At 42.3% G+C, this 25,642-nt stretch overlaps 2 protein-coding genes, 1 long non-coding RNA gene and 1 other non-coding gene across 5 annotated transcripts; 3 read left to right on the forward strand and 1 right to left on the reverse strand.

Moving 5' to 3' along the window:
• Window positions 1-212: 212 nt before the first annotated feature.
• Window positions 213-3,527, reverse strand: LOC131893413 (uncharacterized protein K02A2.6-like). The gene is made up of 2 exons (XM_059243431.1): window positions 1,991-3,527; window positions 213-1,729 (listed from the first exon to the last, which is right to left on the reverse strand). Exons 1-2 carry the CDS (start codon window positions 3,525-3,527, stop codon window positions 363-365), a joined length of 2,904 nt encoding a protein of 967 aa, XP_059099414.1. The 3' UTR covers window positions 213-362.
• A 583-nt stretch (window positions 3,528-4,110) lies between these two features.
• On the forward strand, window positions 4,111-5,064 carry LOC131893414 (uncharacterized). The gene is made up of 3 exons (XR_009374687.1): window positions 4,111-4,264; window positions 4,363-4,592; window positions 4,683-5,064. It is a non-coding gene; the product is annotated as an uncharacterized LOC131893414 (long non-coding RNA).
• A 7,859-nt stretch (window positions 5,065-12,923) lies between these two features.
• LOC131876939 (uncharacterized) lies at window positions 12,924-21,947 on the forward strand. 2 transcript variants are annotated; one of them, XM_059222485.1, is made up of 15 exons: window positions 12,924-13,054; window positions 13,452-13,547; window positions 13,634-13,668; window positions 13,729-13,834; window positions 13,906-13,970; window positions 14,053-14,070; window positions 14,170-14,242; window positions 14,387-14,402; window positions 14,523-14,563; window positions 14,642-14,746; window positions 15,478-15,601; window positions 15,849-15,970; window positions 17,899-17,981; window positions 18,087-18,198; window positions 21,494-21,947. In XM_059222485.1, the coding sequence occupies exons 1-15, from the start codon at window positions 13,051-13,053 to the stop codon at window positions 21,595-21,597; spliced, it is 1,104 nt and encodes a 367-aa protein (XP_059078468.1). In that variant the 5' UTR covers window positions 12,924-13,050; the 3' UTR covers window positions 21,598-21,947. The 2 variants fall into 2 exon arrangements, with proteins under 2 accessions (XP_059078468.1, XP_059078469.1); XM_059222486.1 differs by lacking the exon at window positions 14,053-14,070.
• Window positions 15,237-15,396, forward strand: LOC131877271 (U1 spliceosomal RNA). Its single transcript, XR_009372861.1, has one exon. It is a non-coding gene; the product is annotated as a U1 spliceosomal RNA (small nuclear RNA).
• Window positions 21,948-25,642: the final 3,695 nt, after the last annotated feature.

The raw sequence follows: 25,642 nt of genomic DNA on the forward strand, positions 1-25,642 counted from the left end.
GCTAGCCAGTTCTGCCAATTCTAATTGAGACATTGAAGCAGCAGGTACACGATAAAGTCAGCACAAATTTTGGGAGGTCAAGGGGGCACTTTTCAATATAGATAAGGTACTACAAAACCAAGACACAAATTCCAATATTTAACAAAAAAAAGGTTTTTAAGGGTTCGCATGATCGTATTGAGTGGACAAAAGCGGAGGACACATAGATCGAGTAAAGGTTCAGATGGAAGTATATTTCTCGACTAGATATGCTCGGAAGTAAACGTCAATCATAACTCGCATGACAACATCACAACATACCAACTCCCTTTTTTTGTGTATGAATGGAATGGAAAAACATAGTGAACGAAATATAAAAACTATCATGCTTGAAAGCGAACAATCTGACGTCGATCACGAATTGGTCTTGAAGGAAGTGCGTCAGGCTCGTCAGCTGGCTCTTCATCATCGATGAGGTCATGAACGAGTCCACGACGGAGAAATCTCTGGTTTCTCACCAACACTCTGCCTGATGGCAATCGAAGCATGTACCGTCTCGGCGTCTTGTTGTCGACCACCACTCCTTCTCTTTCCCATCGTCGTGTGATCGGATCTTGGATGAGGACGCGCTGACCCAATGGAATCTTCTTCCTGGCACGTGTACTCCGATCATAATATGCTTTTCGAAGTGCGTCATCCCGGAATCGTTTGGTATCGGCCTCATCCGACGTGATCTGAAACTCAGGCATAAACGCTTTCCAATGAATTGGCAACTTAGACCTGAGAGGACGACCGAATAAACGTTGGGCTGGTGAGAGTCCGTCTGAGCGTGGTGTGTTCCGCAATTCCAAAAGACCGGACATGAAAGCACTGGATCCCCATTCCCCTCCGGACTTGGCGAGGAGGTATTTGATGCTTTTCACATTGGATTCGGCATGGCCATTCGACTGGGGGTTATGGGGCGAGGAGGGTCTCCATTCCACACCCCAATGGCTGAAAAAATCTTGAGTTAATGATGAAGCGAAGGGAGTACCATTATCGGACCGGAAAACGTTGGGCACGCCCATCGTCGTGAAAAAACCACGAAGTTCTTGGATCAAGGACGAAGCGCAGGGGGAAGAACTAAATCTGGCCACGAGAGGAAACCCAGAAAAACGATCTGAATAGACGAGATAGTCTTTCCCCCCATAAGTAAAAAAGTCAGCAGAAACCATTTCGAAAGGACGAGAAGGACGATCATTGGACATCATGGGTTCTGCCGGGTTTGATGGTCTGAAGTAGGCACATTCACGACAATTTTCGACCATATTCGTAATATCGGATGAAAATCCAGGCCAGTACACGATTTGTCTGGCTCGTCTCTTCGTTCTCTCTATCCCTTGGTGACTAGCATGTAATAAGGATAAAACCTCTCCGATTGCAGAAGGCGGGACAACAATACGTGAGCCTCGCAATACTAGATCACCTTCCACAGACAATTCATCCGCGATCTTTTTGAAAAGAGAGGGATATCCAGTTTTGACCTTGGGTTTGAAGTTACTCTCGACCAATGACTCCAACGCCTGGTACTCCGAAGATGACCGCGCGTGGGCCGAAAGATTATCCAGAACAAGGTCCGTCTCTTTAGCCCTGATCGCCGCTACTTGGAGATTCGAGGCAATTGGATCGAGATCTTCATCCGCGTTGGGGTCCGAAATGGGATAACGAGATAAGGCGTCGGGAATATAATGTTGCTTGCCGCACTTCCACTCTACATGAAATTTAAATGAGGAGAGTCTTGAACGATAAGTCAGGATTCGAGGATTCTCAATCGAGTTCAACATTTGCTCATTAAAAATATTTTTCAGCGGCTTGTGATCAGTGATGACTGTAAAATACTCTAAACCCGCCAAATATATTCGGCACTTCTTGATTGCCCAGTAGATCGCCAAAGCTTCCAGCTCTAAAATAGCGTATCTACTCTCTGCATCTTTCAAGAACCGGGATCCGCATTGAATAAGTCGCCACTCACCCTCATGGAGCTGCATAAGCGCAAAACCCAGACCTTTCAATTTCGATGCGTCTGTCTGAAGGATGGTTTCGGCCCCAAGTTGGAACATTCCCAAAATAGGAGGAGAGGTAAGAGCCGATTTTACCTTCTCAAACGCGTTCATGTGTTCGGGACACCATGAAAACACATTCTTTATTTTTAGCAAATCTCTGAGGGGCTCAGCATTGTGAGCGATCTCGCTCGAAAATTGACCCAACTGGTTAACAAGACCCATGAACGATCTCAGGTCTTGGCGATCCTCTGGGCAGGGGAATCTCGAGATGGCTGCAACTTTCTCGGGATCGGCCTTAATACTATCGCGAGATATACGATATCCGACAAAATCGATCTCTTCGGCCCCGCCAATAACGCTCTTCTTGGCATTGACAGTCATGCCGAAACGGACACAACGTTCCAGAATGTCACAGGTAACGCGAACCAGATCAGGATACAATTCCTTTCCCACAGCCATATCGTCAATAACCTTTTGAATGCCAAGGCCAGACATTGCGACATCGCCTCTATAAGAGAAGGAATCCCCGGTTGAAATAAATCCCATGGGTGAACGGAGAAAACGGTATTTCCCAAAAGGAGTAATGAAAGTGGTCAATTCTTGCGACTCTTTGGCCAGCGGCATTTGCCAGTAGCCTTTGACCAGATCCAACTTGATGAAATACTTATCACGGGGTTTGAACCCACAAATGGCCTCGGCCGGAGTCTTGATGGGATGAATAGAACGAACGACTTCAGTGTTCAACCTCGTTAAGTCGACACACAGACGGAGAGATCCATCCGGTTTCGGTACGACAACCAAGGGATGGCACCAAGGTGTGGGAATATCACCCACGGGTTCTATTATCCGACTATCAACCATCTTATCCAAACTGGATTTGACGGGGTCCAATTGAGGTATAGGGATCTGATGCGCGGTATTAATGGCAAACGATCTTGCTCCTTCCTTTAAGGTGATCACCATAGGATCACCCACGATTGGACCGCGCATGGGTTTCAAACTTGAATCGTCAAATGCCGTACTGTAAATGGACTTAAGTTTGGATTCAACGTTCATGAAGTCTTCCCTAGAAGGCAAAGAAGGTAAGGAAGTAATCCATTCTTCTCGCTCTTTCAACGACCAAACAGTCGGATCAGGGATTCTTACGACCTCTCTTTCAATTACAGAAATCATTGGTTGTGGAAAATTGGGTCCAACAATACCCAGGGCTCGACAAGCATCTAAACTCAGATACGAGTCGTCAACATCATAGCTGACGACTATTGTTACGTCATGGGCCTTATGATCCTCATCTAGAGACAAATTAGCTCGGAACGAACCGACCAAGCTAAGAGATCGACCATCAACACCAGAAATGACGGAGTTTGACGAACGTTGATCTAGAGTGGTTAGTTGACAAATATCGGAATCCCGAAATTGATTCATACCAATGATAATGACGTCAGCTCCCGTATCAGCGCAGAATTGAAGGCTGACCGACTTGGACGATTTGTGGGGTGAGACCATAACGTTGATGCGGTTCTCGCGCTCACGAGTGGAAGACGAAGCCACTCGGAGGTGTACCCCACCCGCACGTTTCTCCTCTCTCCTTGAAGGACTCTTTTGACGGCAGACGGGTTGCCAATGCCCAGTACGACCACACGCATGGCAAGACGATTTCAATGCCGGACAATCCTCACGAGAATGGGTCTTGGAAAGACCACACAGCGGGCACTGCTCGGATCTTGTTAAAAATCATCTTACCCGATTTGCCCCCATTCTTCTTGTATTTAGACTTGGTCACATGGACAACTTGATCAAGAACTCCCACGGTTAAAGATGAAGACTTGTGACTGAAATCGTGGGCACCCCGTCTAGCAGTCTCAAGTTCAAGTATACACTTGCGGGCTTCATTGAATGTTGAGGGATTGCGTTCCATAACCTTGGCTTTATCGGAGTCATTCTTCATCCCCTGTAACAAGAGTGCAATGAGAAGACGATCCTCAGTGATCTTAGCTGCGTCAGCATAATCTGCCAACTCTCGAAGGGAGTTACAGAAAGATAAATAATCCTGACCCTCCTTCTGTCTCACAGCCAAAAGGTCTCGCATATCGAGGTGAATATTTCGGAGACTACGAAGGTGCTCCTCAATTAGGTCCAAAATCTCGACCACCATACAACCAGTATTGGTTTTGATCCCAAGTGAATGTTGGATGATACTTAAAAATCCCGAAGAACAACATTCCCAGAAGAGTCCAACCTGGGTAAGTTGGTCCCTTTGATCTAGATAAATAAGGAGCGAGTAATTATCCCATAAAGGACGCCACCGTGTGAACACTTTATGATCTGTGTCTTCATGTAGTAACGGAGGTTTCTTCGCATCTAATCGAGGAAGAGATAAGGTCTGCCCAGACTCACGAGAGGGATGAGGTCGATGCTCACCCGCTGCTAGGAGCAGTGAAGCTTCGACATCACGTTGAAAACCGATAAATTTGGATTGGGCTTTGAAAAGAGCCTCGAGGTGTTCCTCTACAGCTGGATCTGCATCTTTGGAATCAGATGATAGATGGCATACGACCTGATCTTAGGCTTGTAAGTATTTTTGTAATCGATCGTCCCAATGATTAACAAATCTTTCCAACAACGTTGGACGTTCACCTTCTACGTAATCCTCAAACGCAGATTCGGCCACATTCCTAGCCCGTGAAAGAGCTGCCTTGAAGCCTTTACGACTGGCTTTCAAGACCTGGACGGCCTCACGATCGGACATGCTGAGGATTCAAGACGGGAACCACTGGAAATCCACAAATCAACACCACGATGGCACGGGATGGATTGGATCCAAGGATGATCACGTACAAATAACCGATCACACAACCCGAAGTCTCAGATCAGAGATAGCCGTAGACGGAACGTACATTTAAGAGTTCGTACAGACCGACTGCGCCATCGCATGATCGTATTGAGTGGACAAAAGCGGAGGACACATAGATCGAGTAAAGGTTCAGATGGAAGTATATTTCTCGACTAGATATGCTCGGAAGTAAACGTCAATCATAACTCGCATGACAACATCACAACATACCAAGGGTTCAAAAAACTTATTGCAAAAATACAAAACTCTAAAATACAAATAACTAGGCCGAAAAACGGCTTTTTTCTTTTAAAATTAGCTTTTATGCTTTGTTAATGAGACAATTTATAAGAAAAATAGCCACATGAGCCATTCCTTTATGGATAAAAGAACTGAACCTTTGATCTAATCCTTCAGCAAAGAGATATGAAGCCTCAAAAGTAGGAGTGAGCTCTCAAAATTTGGTGATGACATCATGTTCCTTTCCTGATTCAATGAGTCAATACGTCGGTCGATCAAATAAGGATAAGGAATTAGTGTTGGGATCCCATTCTCAGTAGCGGTAAAGAAGTCCGCAAAATAATAAGAAAGAAAAATAGCGGACTGACAGTCACTTGTTTTATTTGTGTTACCATTCACAAACTAATACATTTTGAAAATATGAAAAATACATATTTGACCCATATAAGCCAAGCATTGCCAAGATACGTTGGACAAATCGGCATACGCAATTGTTCAGTCACACCAAGAATTTGTTTCGCCTTCTGCGCTTTATGTTATGACATCTATATATGTAATGATGAGAAGAGAAGCTAACTGTGGCATTCCTAACCAATTGAGAAGCTTTCAATGGATGGATGTTAGGGTGATCTTCTTTGGTCGAGTTAGATTGGCAAATCTCAGCTCGCTTACATCGACTAACTCATGGCTGTTCCTCAATGATCTGCTTTGCGTTTACACTCAAATAAATTAGGTGCTCATGATAAAAAATGCGCTCGAAACCCATGATGACTAGAAGAAAGGGCTTCATGGGGTGCAACGAATTCCACAAGTTTCAATTTTAGGGCCTTCTCCGGGTCTGTTGGCATGTTCGAAGGCCGAGAGATCGGCTTTAGATTATTGGGACATGGTTGCTGAAAATTTAGAACAACATGACCTCGCTTCAAAAAGAATGAAAAACTTGCGCTGATCGAAGATGCAACAAAAGCAAGTTCAAGGAAACAAGAGCATAAACCTGTGAACAAATAAGTTATGATTAGATAGAGACCATTTGGCCCAATCGTTGACGGTCAGACCAATGCCCGAGGGTTTCAGTGTTGTTTTTGTACCCCACGGGTCAAAGTTTGTCGAAGTCGAAGAAAAGAGTCAAAAAGTCGAAGTTTGTACGGTAGTTACGGTAAATAGGTAGTTCTCCTTGAAACGAATGATGGGGTGAAATTCTCCATTGCAAGTTAGGATCCAACTAACTTGAATGAAATGGTGGAAATAATTGATTGGTAACAGTTTGGATTTTTTGCTTATGCCATGCTTCCCCTCTATTATTTATTCAAGGCGTGAAATTAATGAAGTTTATGTCCAAGTCTCGACGAGTGATCATAAAGGCTTTACAAGTGCACATGTACGCAAAGTAAGCGGAAAGTTGTCCTATTTTTGCATTTGTGGCAGACTATGGTTCATTGAAATCCCAAAATTCAGAGCTAATAGGGCACATGAAGGAAACTCAAGTTATGACCAATACAAACTATGACAAACATCAGTGTCAACTTTCAGCGTCATCCCCATGAATTTACAATAATGGTCGGATTTTGATTGAGCTGTGTTACAAAACCTAGTAAAATATCATGTTTGGTGTAATTCGGTGAAAGCATTGTCAAATTGGCTCAATACCACACAAGTATGAATAATAATGACATTATTTGAAATTGATGTTTGTGATAAGAAAGGGCATTGTTTGCTTTGAAAAAGTGCAGACGATATTGTCGTGACAGTGGATGCTAACAGTATCCCGGAACTTAAGGCGTGTCTTGAAAGCGTAGCACAAGCAACGATCGCGTATGCCTCGTCGAACTACCTTAAGACTAACGACTCAAAGACAAAAGTGATGGTGTGTGGAAGGAGTGATACCGAGCCTGTGAAAATCCGCGTGGGAGATGCATCCATTGAGGGATCTCGTACGTGCAAAATCCTGGGGGTCGAAATGCAGAGAGACCTCAAGTGGAATCATCATCTCCTAAATCTGCGAAAGGAGGTGAATGCTGGCCTGGGCACCCTTCGGCTTCTTTTATCCTAGTTACCACGCTCTCAACTAAAACCTGCGGTGGAGTCGCTTATAATGTCTAAAGTGCGTTACTGTCTTCCTTTATTTTTTAAAATAAGGACCAAGGTCGACCAAGAGCAACCGCAGATCCAAAGAGACCTCCAGGTCGGCCTGAACAACGTGCTCAGAGAACTGCTTAGAGTGAAACTCAAGGATCACGTGAGCATCAAGGACCTTCATGAGTCCCTGGGACAAAAGTATGTTAACCAGATGGCGGCTGAGTCCGCCCTAATAGAGACTTGGAAGATCATGAACACTTGTCAGCATCCAGATCACATCCTACTGCAACCAACCAAACCAATCGACCAACAACGAACAACAAGAAGCCAGGCCAAAGGGGATGTGAACATCGCGGTGCCGGAGGATGCCACCTTCTATGCGCAGGGAAGGCTCCTCTGGAACCTGATCGGTCCACTTACCCGAAATGCCACCACATTAACACAGTTCAAAAATGGCATAGCAAAATTCATCAACTCTTGTCCTTTATAACCTTTCAATCCGTCACACCTGTCATTTACCCTCAGCTCACCCCTCGATTCCACAAGATGCCCACCATTTTTCGCACCTCTAAAGAAGCCACACGGCTTAAATATTTTTAAATACAAATACAAATTCAAATAAACAGCAAAATTCGAAGCATGCACATGACAGATAGGCTGGGCATGTCGTCTTTAAATTTGGTCCACGGAATGACGTTTGCTGTTCATGTACTTCATGCCTTCACTGGCAAAGCCGAATTGGTTAAGCTACGAACATTTACAGAAGTGGACTGCGGTCACAAGATCTTCTTGAATAGATGAACTTGGCCAAATTTGAACCCACTACCATGCTTAGGGAACTCAGGAGATGTGGCCAAAGTAAACACTATAGAGATTCGAATTTTCGGCCTTCTATTGGTCAGACATATCACACCCCGTATTCCGATCCAAAGAAGGACATTTTCAAATTAGGTGAAAATCGCAAGTGTGGAAAAATGTAAAAGATCACGTCAAAGTGGTCAATATCTGCCACACTGTCATTTCAGTTTTCGATTTGCTTTTCACTACACTACACGTTTTAAGTATCAAATTTCAGCCAAACTAAGCACCAATATAATCCACTTGTTCTCTTTTTCGATGATTTCTTAAACCAGTGTCAATCGCTTTTTCACTAGCAATGGCCGCCTCAGAGTCTTGTTGATATCAATAAGTTGTGACGTCACGATATTAGATTTAGTGCTACCAAATAATCAAACAAGAAGAAATGTACGAACATTCTTTTTCCATGGGTGGTCCGCATAGATATGATATATTGAAGGTCAAATACTACTGCGCATTGTTTAACATCTGTTATTGTATACTTCAGATGTGGAAAATGACATTTTTGCTTTAAAGTGCTCACAAAGGACTTTTGCACAAACAAAACCAAATACGCAAGGTATGGTAGCACTCATCTGACAGATCGGAGTGTCCAAAAATACGGGATTCTAATGCGAAATTGATCAGGGAGACTACCAAAAATATTTGATCATCAAAAATCCTAAATATCTTACAACAACCTAATTAGCTCTTCCTGCGACAAATTAGCGACAGGAATTTTGAATAGAGTGGTCATTTGCGATTTTCACCTAATTTGAAAATGTCCTTCTTTGGATCGGAATACGGGGTGATCAGCTTTTGATAACATAACCTTGATACGATCGACTTTACAAGTAAATGATGTAGAAATGAACTGCCTGTAATTGAAATGATCTACGTGAAACACGTAATCAAATTGTCTTCCTAAAATTTCCTTGGACTAGACCGTGAAGGAATTGTAGCAATTAACCGATCCGTTTCCCGACAATCAGAGCTTGAATAAAAACTTTACCCTCATGATGACCATTAGAAAAGTCTTTCATGCAAATATCTGCTCAGTCGACCATGCTCGGAAATCGAGACCCGTCAAGTTTACATTCATCAAAAGATAATTACTGCCTAATAATGGAAAGTTTTTCATCCGAAAACATTCGATCATGGACAGGTGGGGCGTAACTTATACGACTTCTCAAATCCAAGGTAATTTGACAAATTAACATCAATCACCGGAAATAATTAGAAACGTCCAAATGATTCGGCCCGGTTGTCGATTTTTCGTTAGACTCGAGAGATTAAGGTTGATTGCCCCTCAGCTCGTCGGACTATGATGATTCCAACAATTCAATCTCGGTAAACGCTTTCCAAACAAGAATATATTAACGAACAAAAATGTGAAAGTTAGACACGGCGCAATTTCCTCTCATTTCCAAAAAAGCTGCACTTTTAAGGACAAAAATTTCATTTATTGGAAGCATCCAACGAGGAAAGCATGCCTATCTTCTCTAGTCTTAAACTTAGATTTGACTGTGCGCCTTCACGGTAAGGTCTTTGTCAAATGGAAAGAGCAAGTCAATGGTCAAATCATCAATATTGGTCTGTCCAATGCTATGGATGAGGCCAAAGGCAATCCCAATTTTGATATCTGGTACTGATCAGTTCCCTCGAAATCAATTCCCCGCTAGTTCTTCGAACTTGGAAGAGATCAGCATTGATGAAGAAGAAGCCCCTGAACATATTCAGCTAGATGGAATACCTTTTGCTCTGCAGATTAAATGTGGATTCCGTCGGGCCTTTGATTCAGATACTCACGGATAAGTCGAGGAAGGTATATCACAAACGGGATTATTCATAGAATGGCCATGAGGCCTTACTTGCATGCCTTAATTACACCAAGAATATTCCCGGGAGGTACTTCGGCCTTATGAGAAGAATGAGCACGATTTGGTTCAATTCATAGAATATCTGTACTCTGGGCAAGTTCAAATGTCAGATGGAAAATCCGTTGTTATTGCTTGCATACCTTGGCTAACTTTGCCTTTCGACAAAGTTAACGGTGGCTCCGCCTTGGCCGTACAGCGTCAGATGGAAAATCCGTTGTTATTGCTTGCATACCTTGGCTAACTTTGCCTTTCGACAAAGTTAACGGTGGATTATCGATGGAGGATTTAGCTTGAAAGTTAGCACCTGAGGTCCACTTCTAGTTTGGATTGTAAGTTGCTTAAGAAACAGACGGATTCAAAGTTAATGGTACGTCGTATACCGTTGGGTTAGGTATCCCTCAAGGGGCAATCCTAGGTCCCATATTCTGTTTCTTTCCGAGTTTACAATATTGTCCCACTAACCAATATAAGTACAACTTTACGCAACCGTTTCAAGCTGAGTTCTTAGACAAATATTAGTCACAAATGCCAGGCTTTGGTTCCAGGGCACCACAGAAAATAGTTGATTTGCAACATCCCCGCCAGTTCTTGTTCTTTGCATGCACATCAAAATTGATCTACAGGGTTGCTACAGAGTTCGCCGGCGATAACTTTCAGTACTTGTAAATCCACCGTGGCTCAAATTGGCAAGTTGCATTGGCCTTAAAATTTTGTAGGAAAGGCGTTCCTAAAGACCACATAAAAATGTGGAGGCACTCGAAAGAGGATTAAAGGCTGCCCGGGAAATATCACCATTAAAGCTGTGCTTACCACAGTGAATGGAGTTTCAAAACGTATCAGTCAGATTGTCCGTGCAAAAGGAGGTCAAGTGAATAATTTTACAAACAAGAAAGTTTAATGGCAGTTCTAACATCACCATAAAAAAGTTGGATGCATGGATCAAACTTTTGATATGAACTATTTGTATTTCTAATTGCCGGCGTACTTTGTAGCAGCCTAGCGTGCCACAGTGAATGGAGTTTCAAAACGTATCAGTCAAATTGTTCGTGCAAAAGGAGGCCAAATGTATGATTTTACAAATAAGAAAGATTGATGACAGTTGAAACATTATCATAAAAAAAGTTTGATGAATGTATCTCATATGTTTTTAGAACTATTTGTATTTCATAGTGCCGGCGTACTTTGTGGCAGCCCTGTAATTCCACGGCAAAAATTGGAAGGCATTAATTGTTCTCTCTCTCCCAACGATCCCAGGATCTACTTTCTCATTTGATTTGACGGGTGCCTCGCAAACCCTCCAGAACAAATCTTGAACAATTTAGTCTCGGTAGCAATCGTTTCGATTTTCTTCTCTTCTGGAATGATTCCATTGATTTGCTCACGATCAATGAAGTCTTGCGTTTATTGATCAATGACTCTGGCTATCATGTCACAAGTCAGAAGTGATATTAACACGTACGTTTTAATCTACAGCTTGTTTGATCTTGCGAGTGAAATCCGATGGTAAATAAACACAAATCTGCACTTATTCCGTTAAAGACGCTCTCCATCTTCAAAGCCATGCATAACCCCAAACATTAAGGTGCGACAATTGAAAGAATGATCAACATGAAAGCAAAAAGTAATTATGATAACGATCCCGCATTTCATGATATGGCTGGCTCTCTTGTCGAGCGTGACTCTATTTCCAAAATAAGTGTTTTTAATTGGCCAGGTAAGCATTTCCTGCGCGTTTAATGGGAGTAATCTTCGTCAATGGAGCTGAACGCCTTCATGCAAGAAATCTTGGCGCAATTAAGTCAGATTTGCCTACCAATGCGTGTATCAACATTAAAGAGCCCCGTGGGGGACAAAAAAAATCACAACCGGAACATGGTCATTTGTTACGCCTGTCTTGAAATTGCTTGAAAAAAATTAATGTATTGTAATCAGAGCTCATCAGCCCAGAAATTTACAGAATGCTCGGCTCGCGCAATTAACATTCTAATGAAATTTAGAGAATTGAAGACATGCAAATTTTAACCACACTTAAAGTCATTGTTGAAACACATGTACCGCATGAGAAACTAGTGGATATCAAAGAAATCATACATATATTTACTTTCGTTCAACTATTAGGCACTTTCAATCAAAAAAGGGGAACTAGTAAATCCAGCAAGTAATCCTTTGCTCTGGCTTCAAATATTTTCCGTTGCCCCTCGATCCACAAGGAAAGTTATATCAAACCTTGCAAAGTTCTTTAGTTTTCAAGGAATTCTGCGCAAATTGCGAAATTATGGTGGGTTACAATTTCGGGTTTCAAACCTCAAAAGAGTTTAAAGTCTGAATAGCAAAGATGCCACGAGATTATCAACACCTACCTATTTCCTTCTGATGTTAAAGGGAAGTAACTTAAACAATTATGGAGCCCAAGCAAGAAGGGAGATTGGCTTCATTGCTCTAGCTAGCCTGGATTCGCCAGGCTTGAAGGCGCTCTTAAAATGCTCATTCAGCCTCTAGAGTCACTAAAATAACATGGTGTGGGACAACGCTTATGGGTGCTTTTGAAAAATCGTACAATGTTAAGTACCACCCTATCCTTTTATGAATCCTGTCCACTCCCAACTTCTTTAATCTCTCCCAGTACGAGAGTTATTCCACACCTTCAATGTTCCTGGTAAAGCATTTTTGGATCTGCTCGACCTTTTGGAAACGTGCTGAACTTACTAGAGCCCAAATGGTCAAAGCAAGATGTGGGCTGGACACCCGTCTTACACAGAGTTATCTCGATATAATCTGTGCGATATTTGTTCAAAATCAACAACATCTTCCAACCCCAATGCCATCCCCTTCCAAACAGCTTTTCAGTATATTTTTAAATAAGAATCAGATCCAAGGTAAAACAGGATTCTGTTTCTTGTTTGAAAGCTCACGTTTTCTCCTAGACTTAATCGTGAGGTGATCCAGATTCCCGGTACTTTGGCTCGTCATTCCCCGATTGAGGAAATCCTTCGAGTTCTACGGCGCTCGAGCCAAACCAACACATGTTCCGACCGGCTTGTTACGGCGTCTCTCTCGGTTGGACAAAAAGCTCGCGAATAAGGCGAGAGATCTAGGCCGATATCAACGACGCCCAACAACGGCAGTTTTGATTTGCAATCGAAAGTGAACACATCGGCTCATCATGGGTAAAGTATTGATAGCACACATACACGTATCTTTGTCTTTGATTCTCGCCTTGGGTAAATATGGATCTTTTGTTGTAATTAGGATAAGATCGGTTCTTGTGAAAGGACGAACAATGCACACAACTTGCTTTGGACATTTTTCGATGGAATTGGCCTCCAATCTTGCCCATTTAAGTCGGGGTTGCTGGTAAACCTTTGAAAAACGGCGTTCTTATTGGGCCTGTTCTTTTCAATCCTGAGAATTTTAGTACTGGCAACAAAAAAAAACTTTATTGCTTTGAATCCTTGCTGGTAGCTTACATTTCATGGTTGGCTTTTCATGATTTCTATAAAATAATTTCCCGATGTGGGATTATTGCACTCTGAACCAACATAGTTAAATTTCATCTCTTTTCAGTCGTTTGGACTCGTCTGGCGTTGATTTTGATCTTGTGCGTGATCCAAGATGGAGTGATGTCACGAAACACGACCAAGACCAACTTTCGTCAGAAAAGTAGGATTGGTGTACAGCACAAAACTATCTTTCCTCACTTTGGAAAACGACCGTTTCAAAATCGTTTCATTTATCTATCTTTTCAGGACTTTTTAGCATTTTCAACATCGTCACCTTTAAGGTAGATCAAATATTTTTCCATGACTTGCACTCACTCATTCTTTGATTGATTTGCTTTTAGAATGACCCGTGCACCACAACAGGAGCCGGGAACTTGGGTGGAACGTGCTTGGATTCGACCTCTTGTAGTTCCAGAGGCGGGACCGCGTCCGGGAATTGTGCTGCAGGTGGAATGTTCAGGAAAACTTCTTGCTGTACCATGTCATTCGTATCAAAAGCTCATTGCTTCGACTTTTAGGCTTCGGAGTGTGTTGCCTTTTTGTTGTAAATGGAGCTTGCTCCGGCGACCAGACCATTACTCAGGTAAACGCATGTCATTTCTTTGTTTAAGCCAAAAGGCTATTATTGTGTCAATAGTGCTTATCCTTAATTTTTATCGCTTCAGAACTGTACCTACATTCGGGTAAGATCTTTGGTTAAGTTGAAACTTTGTACTATCTATAATTGCTTAAAAAGACCTTCCGTGACCATGTCAACGCCTTTATTTTCTTTTGGTTTTTAGAACGATGGATACCCTGCTGCTGATACGACCGCGGATGAGACGTGCAACTATAAATTCAATCGGATATGTGAAAGTAAGTACAGTATCTCAATTTGTATAGTTTTACATTCCCTACGATTTTTGATAAAGAGTCAATGAAGCAGAACGTGTTAAAACAATCGCACACTTAGGTTGTAAAGAATACTGGTTATTTCATTCACTTTTTTTTCATTTTCAGACCTTTGCCAAATTCGGTGAGTCAAAAAAAAAAATATGAAAAGAAATCAGCTTTTAGCATTCCAACTAAAAGTTGGGTTTGGCCACTTTTTCCACTTTAGAAGAGCACCTTTTTTATCTTGAAATTTCCTATCTAGGTTAGATTTTGAGACTTTGAAGACTGAAGTCGACGCCACAGGTAAGTGTCATCCGAAATAGCTTGAACATATGGTCAGATCCTTTGATGTTCTTTAATTGACTATCTATTCATTCATAGGAGCTTGTGGCACGGCGGCCGATGCTGTTGCAGTGACGAGTCCGTTCTCAAGCACTGCCAATGGATTTCCCCCAACCGTTTGCGGAACTTTAACCGGACAACACAGTAAGTCAAGCCTAACAAAAGCGTTTTATAAGTGAACCGAAGGAAAGAAATGCTGAAAAGCAAGCGGAGACTGGAGAAACCCTTCGCTGCCGGAGGTCACTTCGATGCTTGGGTGGTAAAACTGTTTCGAATGTGAATGCCAAGAGGACCATAACTTGCAGCCGCACCTTGTATTTGAAGCCTCCGAATCAGAGGATTGAGCCTCCAGCCTTCAGCCTTTACCCCGGCTAGTAAACCAAGATGTATTTCTGATACACAATTTCCAAAGCCCGGTGATGACCCGTCTGTGAGTTTGTGAGACCGATTGATATCGAAAAAAAAGATTGAGGAGAAGAATCGAACCATCACCATCTCTCTTAATCTTGACAAGGAACAGCGCTGACCACTTAAACCAATCTCCTCCCCTTCAAGTCAAGTTTTGGAGGAAGGTTTTTTGAACTCAAGTCGTTGCCCGCGGTACTTCTCAGGCAGTTCAGCTACTGATTTTTCAAGTATAACCAGGCAGAGGTTAACCGTGATCACCAAGGCGGTTCCTCCAAGGCGAGACTCGCTCATTGCACTTCAAATGGGCTGACCCTTGCGATTACCCCAAATGTGGGTAACTCGAGTGCGTAATTTATGTTAAATTATGCAGTGTGTATTCCAATGAGAAGTCCTGCTGAACGGCAAACGTGGTCTTGGCCCCTAGAGATAAGTTCCAAAGATGATTGTGGCTCTTCTTTGCATTTCAGTGTATTTTGAGACGGGCAATACGGGCGATACGGCTGGTATGCTGGCCATTGCCAAAGGCACCGGAGCGGGTAGTCGAACCTATGAAATCAAAGTCACATATTTCACGTGCGACAACGCAGCCAAGTAAGGACGTTATATTACTTAAGGGTCGATTACATACCAACCCCATCTCTGGAGGTTAAACATGGTAATATCTGAACGCTTTGATCCACTCGCAACTCCAAGAAAAACGATCCTGGTTGGATTGGGCATAGCAAAATGGTTGTTATATACAAAACTACTCACTTACCATAACGAAAACATATACCCGGTACATGATCATATATTTTCTTTGACGTTTTATCAGAATACGCTCCTTCACTGCTTTCAGAGCTCCCGAAGGATGCACTCAATATTTTACGGGAGAAAGTGGATCCTTTCAATCGTACAACTTTGCCGGAGGCCAACTTCTGACCAAGCAGAATTATAACAATTGCTTCAGACAGGTAGAAGGTAAGGAAGGTCGTTATTGTAAATCACAATCACGTTCGAAGGGGTGGTCTGTAAGTTGTAAATATGATACATCCATGAGTGTCAACAAAGGTTTTACGTGTATGCTTCCACAGCTGCTTCAGACGCACTTGTTACTTATTTTGGGGGTTGTGATAACCGTAACATGCCGCAACCAAGTCCGTCCCATTGTAATTCTATAATCCAATAGGTACATCATGATATAAACGAAGGTCTTACGTGCACAGAATTTCGACATATCAGTGAGAATCACTAAAGGCTGGTCCACGAATGGGGAAGTTCAGGATTGGTCGTAAAGTTAACCTCGAATTCATTGCCGCATTCAAAGTTTGTCAAGCGCCCTGATTGATTGGATTGTAACTGTCATAGCTGCACATCCAATTTGGAGACTCTGGGCAAACTTTATGATTTAAGGTGTTTGGACAATGCTTTTTGCTCAAATATCGTCCTCTAGCTAACCGTCTCCAGCTCAATGCTCAAAAGGCAATATTTCGAAATTTTAATTTGCTTACCCTCGTCCGGGAACAAGTCGAAAAGCCAAAATGAAACCCGTAACCCGTGCAAATCAGCCTCTTCTTCGGTTAATACAAGAGCTCTCGAGGTGCTATCAGAAGCCATCGAGTGGCTTTCACTCCTGACGACAACACTACGCAAAAGAAAATGGAAATTTTCATCCCATATCTTCATCCCCTCCGGCGTCAAGAGATCGGACCACTCACATTTGTGTTCCGTCAGGCTTTGAGGAATTTGAACTTTAAGTACCAGACTCTTCTACAGGTCAGGTCGGTCGCAATTTGGCGAATACTATCGACCTCAGAATGTATGGAGCAATATGTTCAGAGTCGACAGAAGATGTACCAAGAAACATATATATGGAACGTCTCTCAGCTACTGGAGATGATGTGGAACAAGCCAAGAATTCCCTTGAAGTTGTTGGAGGTTCCAAAATATAACAACTTGCTAGGACTAAGGCCTTGAGGATGATAAATGTGTTTGCGGAATGGTTTCGGCTATAGGCCTGAAGTGGAACGACCGTCAGGGATATATCCCAGCTTCAGATTCCTAAGTCGAATCAATTCCAGTTTTAATCAATTGAAGCCAGTCAAAAAAACCTGCCAAAGACACCAAACAACCGTTCACATTATTCAAGGCCAAGATTATTGATATTGGAGTTGTGGCCAATTTGAATTGATTGGGAGGATTCTCTACCCGATAATTTGACCGAGTCGTGGCAGAAATGGATTGGTCAACAACCACTTTGAGGAGGTCAAAATTCCGCGAAGGATTAAGTGGGCGACTTCATCTCGTGGATTTGACGAGGAATTGGCGATTACAAAATGCAATCTTTTCGGGATTTTTCTCATGCCGGGGAGTGTCATCCTCGCGTTCGGACGTTAACCAAAAGCTGATTTTTACAATGGGACTCTCACAAAGCCAAAGTGTAAATATAGGGCCATGCCCATTCTGACACAAAGACTCAGTGGTGGAATAGGGCACCTTTCCTTCCAATCTATTAATAAGCCGTTCCAAGGATTCAAGTCATTCCAAGGTTTCAAACTTTTTTTTGGTCCATGTAAAGGTCCACTCAATCAACTTGGCCCATGACGAAACCTCAAAATACCAAGCCCTCTATAATACCGTAAGAAGTGGGCGCTAACGAATCTTTCAATGTCAGAACGTCAGGCCTGAAGTCTGGAGGCGTCCAAAGGGAAAACCGTTATCATTTTTAATCTAGCTTCGCAAACGTTTGCAAAAAAGTTTGGTGAAGGCAGATTTGGGTGAAGATGGTTTTTGTTAGATGTTCATAGTCTGAAACTCAATATAAAATATCGCAAAATTAGCATTTTTAACACGACTCGGTTCTTGGTAACGGATTAAATACATTGTTCTGTCTTTTTTTTTCCCCTTAGGATATTGTCGACTTCAAATCAGAGAGTCCTCTGTCACCACTCCGGATCCATTTGCTTTATCGGCTCCACCGACAATGGCAGAGGTAAATTCCAATAAAGTAGCATCTATTTTTAGTGATATTGCGATGATATTTCTAGCCTTATTAACATCTAGAAATCTGATAACGATCATCTCTTTCTGTTGACAGACTACTTGCCAGGAACTGAGCACGTTATCGTTTCCATCTGGCATCCATTCCGGGTATTGCGGTGGAGCCCTAAATACCGTTGACGGCAGCACCGACCCAGTGGCACAAACCTGTAAGAAGGATTCTGTCATAGCTATTCTTAAACAGTACAGTACTCAAGCTAAGTACTCAACCTATGAATCTAACGCATCTTTTATAACGTGTGCTAAAGTGGCGGCCAGAGTTCTTCCTCCTTCCCCTCCCCCTTTACCCTCTCATCAAAGGTTCTTTCATCCTCTGCCTAAGACGAATTTTGTCCAAAAATGAGATTTTTCAAGGTTAGAAGGCCTAGTCAAAGATTTGATAGCTCTAGTCTATCAAAGGACAATAAGCCCGTAAAAGGGCTTTATCTGAATGTGCATTGTCTTATTTCCAAAAAGGATAGCACAAAGATCAACGTTCCTGAGGAACTAGCTTTAGATAGGCAGGTCTCGTTCATTTCCATGACAAAAACCTGGCTTCGACCAGGGGTCTTAGATGAAGAGGTAGCAATGGCTGGTTTCAATTTAGTTCGATGTGATAGAGTACGCCCTGATAATCCCATTTTTCCGCATGGGGACGTATGTCTATATGTTAGAAATGACCTGTACAATAGTCATGTAAAAATGTCGAATGGAGAAGTAGAGGTCTTAGTTTGTCACCTCCAAGGTCTTGATCTGTCTATTGTCACAATGTGTAGACCCTCTTCTTGTTCAATAAGCTCTTTTATGTCAGCTCTCCAATTCACTGGAAATGAGTTGGATCCGGCAGTTTGCTCGAAAATTTTCTTTGTAGGGGGCTTTGATTTCCCGACTAGCGTTGGAGAGTGGGAAGGTAGTCCAGATGGGTATATTCCCATTTCGAAATCGACGTCTCAGTCGTTTGAAAAGCTGGAGGAATTTGCGATCTTGCGCAATCTCTCTCAGCATGTTGGTGTAGCCACCAGAGGGAATAGCGTTCTTGACTTGTTTTTTTCCAATGACTCTGATCTGATCCAGTATGTCCATGTGACACCTAGTAATCTGTCAGATCATCATGTTCTTGAGATAGGGTCGACCATTACTCAAAAGCCGGCGTGCTCTAGGGTAAGACCAGCCAAAAAGTCGGTCTGGTCAAGTTCAAGTTGAAAGAGGAACATTGGCCGTTGATTACAGAGAGATTAGGGGAGCTTGACCTCATTTCAATGCTAAAAAAGGAATCGTCCATAGATGTAGCCCTAGACAAAATGATTCTAGTTTTTGAAGACGTCTTTTCCACTCTAGAAATCTCTAAATTTGTTCCAAAATGCGGGGCTCCGTCTAAAATTCCGAAGTATCGAAGGCAATTGTTTAAAAAGAGTTACAAACTAGCAAAAAGGCTCCAGAGCAATTTGAATCCAGTAGTTGTGGCTAGCCTTCAAGGAAAGTTGGATTTGATCCAGGGTAGAATTAAGGCCTCCATTGAGACCGATCAGTTGAAAAAGGAAAGTAGAGTTGTTCAGGAGGTGAGGTCGAATCCAAAGGCATTTTTCTTTTATGCAAACTCTAAGAGGAAGATGAAACACCCTGTAGGGCCTTTGAGGTCTATGGAGAAGCAATAGACAATGAAGAGTCTATAGCCAACATACTTGGAGATCATTTCTCTTGTCTGTTTTCAACTCCAAAGAGTTTAGGAGCAACAACCCATTCTTCTATTGATGAGCTTCTTGAGATTTGCAAGGCTTGCCCAGCTGAGTATTTAGATGATAATGTAGTCACAGATCAAGATGCCTTAAAGGGGCCATCAGGAACTTGAGACTCTCGAGCTACCCTGGCCCTGATGGAGTGACATCTCAGTTTCTGATGAGATGCTCACAGGTTCTTGCCCCTTTTTTCTCGTACTTGATGCGTTGCATCTTGGACCAGGGCAAGTTCCCCTCTACTCTGAAGGTAGCTCATGTTGTTCCAATTTTCCAAGGGGGAGATAAGTCGTTCCCCAGTAACTATAGGCCGATTTCTCTCACTTCAAATATTGCGCAATTGTTTGAGAAGATCGTGAAGTTCAAAATGGTAAGGTTTCTTGAAGTTCATTAAGTCCCTCCTTCCAGCCAGCACGGGTTAGGAGCGCATTTTAACACGGTTACCCAACAGATTGAACATTCAGAACAGGTTACTGAGGGACTAGAGAGCCACGAATCAGTTGATATTGTCTATCTTGTTTTTGCCAAGGCCTTTGATAAAGTAGATCATGGCTTTTTGTTGAATAGACTTCATGACATTGGGATCCAAGGCAAGGTTCTCCATTGGATGAGAAGTTTCATTCATGATATGAAGCAAGCTGCTAAGGTTGAAAGGTCACTTAGTGACATACATGATGTCACGTCAGATGTTTCTCAGGGCCTCATTTTGGGTCCTCTCCGTTTCATCATCTTCATTGCTCCACTTCTGAAGTTTGATAGTAGAAATGTCAGTATCTCTTCCTATGCTGACGATGCAAAATTGGTATTTGTTAGGAATCGTCAGAATACCGGTAGTCTGGAAAAGGTCCTCAACACTCCACTATTAGATGACGAAGGCAAGGGCATTCAGCAGGTCTCATCCTTGAGGGATTTAGGGGCAGTCCTCCAAGATAATGGAAAGTTCGATGAGCATATCCAGTTGAAAGTTGGTAAAGTTTTTCAAACATGTGGTTGGATACATTGCACGTTTAAGTCCAGAGATAGTATCACGATGTTAATTCTGTACCAGTCGATTGTCTAGCCGGATCTTGAATATGCCTCGCCCATTTGGGCTCCAATGAGTTCAGCACATTTAAAGAAACTCAAGCAGGTTCAAAGATGTTTTACCAGAAACATTAAGGATATGAGAGAGCTCTCGCATTGGGAGAGGTTAGAAAGGTTGGGATTGTACAGTACGCAGAGAAGGTACGAAAGGTATCTGATATTGTACGTTTTCATAAGCATTCATGAGCTCTGTCCCAACCCAGGATTTAGGGTCTATTGTAGTGACCGTAGAGGCTTAATGTGCATTTTAAGAGCACCTTCAAGCCCTCGAGAATCCAGGTAGTTAAAACAATGAAGTCCAACTCTCTTCTTTCTTGGGCTCCTTCATTGTTCAATTTGTAGCCTTCAAATAGGCGTTCATCCAGTAGCAGGATTTAAGTCAGATTTGGACAAGTTTTTTACTAAAATTCCCGATCAACCTCAAGGGTTAGCCAGATCAGCCAACTTTAATTTGTTGGTCGATCAAATAATATATTTTTATATATATATAAATAAAAGTGAAGTAAATTGAATTTCAACCAATTTCATCAGTCCATTTTAGCTAACTCGACTAACGATGTGATATTTTCCCAGGTGTTTGGAGACCATGTGGTTGCTTTTTTCCTCGTTTGCTTTGAGTGATTTTGATTTCAAATTTTCGTATTTCCAGCCGTGCCCGGATCCCCGTTTCAAGTTGGTTTGCGTACCCTGGAGACAACACTCGCTGATTTGACAGGCTTCAGTCTAGACTACAAACAAATTCCTTGTGATTGATCGAGATCGACTAGAATTGAATCTAATATTCTTCTTGGGCTTGAGATTCGAGAAGAAAACATCGTTGTTCTGTACGTTATTAACGGCAATATTGAAATACACATGGTCCACCAAAATTTGATTCTTCATATCAAGTCATCCACAAGCAAAAGTGTACACTGATGTTGTATTGGGAAAATGATAAAAAAAAAACATCTTGGAACTAGACCTTTGACGAGACTGGCCAAAGCCATGCATTGTGGTCGAACATGGGGTAAGAAGTTCGAAATAGGACTAGCTAAAAAATCTCTTTCAGTCAACTATTGTGGCAGCATTTTAAAGATTCTTATTAAAAAAAAAGATCTAAGGCCATAAAGCAAAACATACGTAGAAACATCAATCCACAATAAGATATTATCTGAACAAACATGTCAATAAGTCTGTTCACCAATCACCCTTCAAAGAGAAAAAGTTACCATTCAACTCTTGAGTTTGAACCTCTCAAAGGCGGAACCACTTGCTTTTACAAAGTCCAAAGTCCGTTGTGGTGGTGGCAAGAAGTAGGAACTGTTTCGAGGGACCGAGATCGTTATCAAATGCAAGTGGGAAACCGCTGAAGTCGTGATGAGGAACAAGAGGACCTGGGTAAGTGCCGAGTGTAAGTACAGCACTTTGTCCCTCGGTTGGTGGACCTTCAATCCCGTCGAGTGGACGGTCATCCGGGGTTCTTCGTTGAACCGTATCGCCAGACGTCGAGCACTAATTATCAACCCATTGGTTTCATGAGTTCATCTATCTTTGGCCCAGCAATTCCCCCAGTTTCTTGCCGAAACAAGATAAGTGATAAGCGAAGTGCTTTGATTAAAAAGTGGATTGAACTGTGCAACTAGCTTTGAAGAGTAGCCTAGATTTCCCAGACGACCGAGATCGTTCGGGCAGAATTGGGTAGATAGCTAGTGATTAAAAGCCATTGGTATTTAAGGTTCGTCAATCTTCAAGCAGAAGTCAGAAGTTAGATTCTAGAATAGAGGTTGACTTTGAAAGATGCGCTTGTACTTGGGGAGGGACCTCACATTGCTAGGAAGGCTAGCCTTGAAGAGTAGCCGGGATTTTCCAGACAACAGAGATGGTTCGGACATCGTTGGTACCTTGCAAATTGTCTCCGGAGTTGTTTTTGTAAATCGCATACCCAATTTAGAGTAATAACAGGAGGCCTTAAGATAGGTGTAAAAAATTGAAGCCTATTTACTAGGCCCTCCTCATCTCGAGGAGCTATCAAAGTATTTCTTCATGGTGCTTGGGTTCTCTCACTTCGAATAATGCGCAATTGTTTGAGAAGATCTTGAAGTTCAAAATTGTAAAGTTTCTTGAAGTTCATTAAGTCCTTCCTTCCAGCCAGCACGGGTTCCGAGCGCATTTAAGCACGGTTTTCGACCGCCTTTTAGCACTTTTTCGAGGATATTTAAGCACGGTTTCCCAACTGATTGAGCTTACAGAACAGATTATTGATGATTTTTGTTGATTTTGTCTATCTAGATTTAGCCAAGGCCTTTGATAAAGTTGACCAAGGCATTCCGTTGAATAGACTTCATGTCATAGAGATTCAAAGGAGAGGTTCTCAATTGGATAAGAAGTTTCACTCATGATATGACGCAAGCTGATAAGGTTGAAAGGTCACTTAGTGACATACATGATGTCAAGTCAGGTGTTTTCGAGGGTTCCATCTCAGGACCACTCCTTTTTATAACATTCATTGCCCCGCTTCAAAAGCTTGATATTATTGCCAGTTTCTCTTCTTACGCTGACAATACAAAGGTATTTTCTGGTAGGAATGGCCAAGGTTCCAGTAGCCTTGCAAAGGACTTTGATCGAATCTACTCATGGGTAACTGAGAGTAATATGGTCTAGAACTAAATGAAATTCCACTCTATGACCGCTGGGTCAACGCCTTGAAATGCCCCATTTGTTGATAATGGGAGATAAATATATTGAGCAGGCCCAGTTTCTGAAAGATTTAGGCTCTTTTTGGACGCTTTTGGACATTTTTTTTGGTTTTCAAATTTGAAGACAAGCAATTCCATAACAATCATCTCGTATACCGGTATTGTCTATGCTTAGTAACTTGGCAATGGTCTCAAGCCAACTAGAGATAATACGTTTGTTTACTTATATATCATTGCCTGATCGTTATAACAAATTTGTAAACGTGTCCTGCGTGTGTTGCACCTCAAGTTAACCTTATTATCTCAAACTAGGAACATGCACACGTGAGAGACCGTTTGACCTTTACTAAGGACCATGTTGACAGGGGCGAGGCATTCTGGTCTTCATGCTTGTGGAGCGACGAGACCAAGATTGAGCTCTTTGGACATTGCGACAAGGCATTTGTCTGGCGAGAGAAATGAATTTGATCCAAAGAACATAGTTCCAACCATTAAGCATGGTGGTAGATCCATCATGCTTTGGGGGTGCTTCGCCGCCACTGGTAGTGGGAAGCTCGTCCGCATTGAGGGCACTATGTACAAAGAGGACTATCTCAATGTACTGCAGGACAAGCTGCAACAATCAGCGAAAGATCTCAGCCTTGGACGAAGATGGACATTTGTTCAGGACAATGACCCAAAGCATAAGTCCAAGATCGTTACCAAGTGGCTCTCCGACAACAAGATTAAGGTTCTGGATTAGCCAGCGTAGAGCCCGGACCTAAACCCCATCGAAAACATGTGGTACGAGCTGAAGCAACGGGTCAAGGCAAGGCATCCTCAGACTATCAATGAATTGATAATTATAGTAAACGGTTGACTGCTGTCATTAACCAAAAAAGATATGCAATTGGCTATTGATGTAAATAAATCATCACGTTGCCAATAATTTCTGACACCATGAATTTAGCATAACTGGGTATAATTCGGCAACCATTGCAATGATTGCAATCATACTTGATGTGCTACTTCTTTATACTAATACCATTTTCCACATTTTTTTTGCTGTAATTGTTAAAATACGTCGTAAGTTATTTTAAAAAAATTATAAAAACGAGGTGGTTGCCAATAATTTCCGCCCCAATTGTATATCCAGCGGGACTAGCCTCTCACTCTGCAACGCTAGCCAGAATCTTGAATTCCCCTACAAAGAAAACTTTCGAGCAAACTGCCTGATCCAACCCATTTCCAGTGAATTGAAGAGCTGACATAATTCTTATCTTTATCGCGAGTTGGGTCTCATTGGATTAAGATTTGACACACATATATATTATGTATACTATTAGGACGTCCCATTATGGGTTCGAGGACCGCCGTTCGAGGCGATGTAATCCACTAAAGTATGGGGGGGGGAGACCTGGGATCGAATCCATGAACCCGAGCAAAGCTCGGTCGCGCGTTAACCAACTGCGCTACAACCATCTCCCTTTCTGAACAAGAAAGGGGTCTCTATACATTGTTACAATAGACAGATCAAGCCTTTGGATATGACAAACTAAGACCTCTACTTCTCCATTCGACATTTGAACATGACTAAAGTGCAAGTCATTCCCAACGTATAGGCATACACCCCTATGTGGGAATATAGGATTCTCAGGACGAAACCTATCACAACGAACTAAGTTGAAACCAACTATGGTTAATTCTTCATCTAAGACCCCTAGCCGAAGCCATGTTTCTGTTATAGAGGTGAATGAAATGTCTCTCTCAACGGCTAGTTCTTTCAAGATCTTAACTGTTGTGCTGTCTTTTTTAGATATCAGACAATGCTTGTTCAAATATAGCCCCGTTACTGGCCTCTCTTTTGACGGACCAACTTCACAAGATCTTGGACCATCCTCTCCAATCGTAAAGAAACCTCTTATCATCAAAGCTACGTTCTACTGGAGGCAAAGCATGAGCTAATGGGGATGGTTGGGTTTGAGCATGGAGGTCTCGATTTTACTGGAGGTCTATCAAATTGTCGCCGTAAACCCCGGTAGGCTTTCATTAGGAAACGGGGCTAAACCGATGAGTTAACTTTCGCCCTCCATCCTGTTTAAGAGGTTCCTGTTTAAGAGGTTACTGCTGATCATTTCCAGTCA

Source organism: Tigriopus californicus, chromosome 2 (genome assembly GCF_007210705.1).
Source record: "Tigriopus californicus strain San Diego chromosome 2, Tcal_SD_v2.1, whole genome shotgun sequence".
NCBI lineage: Eukaryota > Metazoa > Arthropoda > Copepoda > Harpacticoida > Harpacticidae > Tigriopus > Tigriopus californicus.

Coding starts and splice junctions, on each gene's coding strand:
- LOC131893413 (XM_059243431.1), bottom strand. CDS start 3,527: ATGGTCTCACCCCACAAATCGTCCAAGTCGGTCAGCCTTCAATTCTGC. Junction 1,730..1,990: donor GCTTATGCAGCTCCATGAGG/GTGAGTGGCGAC, acceptor AATTTCATGTAG/AGTGGAAGTGCGGCAAGCAA.
- LOC131876939 (XM_059222485.1), top strand. Junction 13,669..13,728: donor TCAACATCGTCACCTTTAAG/GTAGATCAAATA, acceptor ATTTGCTTTTAG/AATGACCCGTGCACCACAAC. Junction 18,199..21,493: donor CGACCCAGTGGCACAAACCT/GTAAGAAGGATT, acceptor TCGTATTTCCAG/CCGTGCCCGGATCCCCGTTT.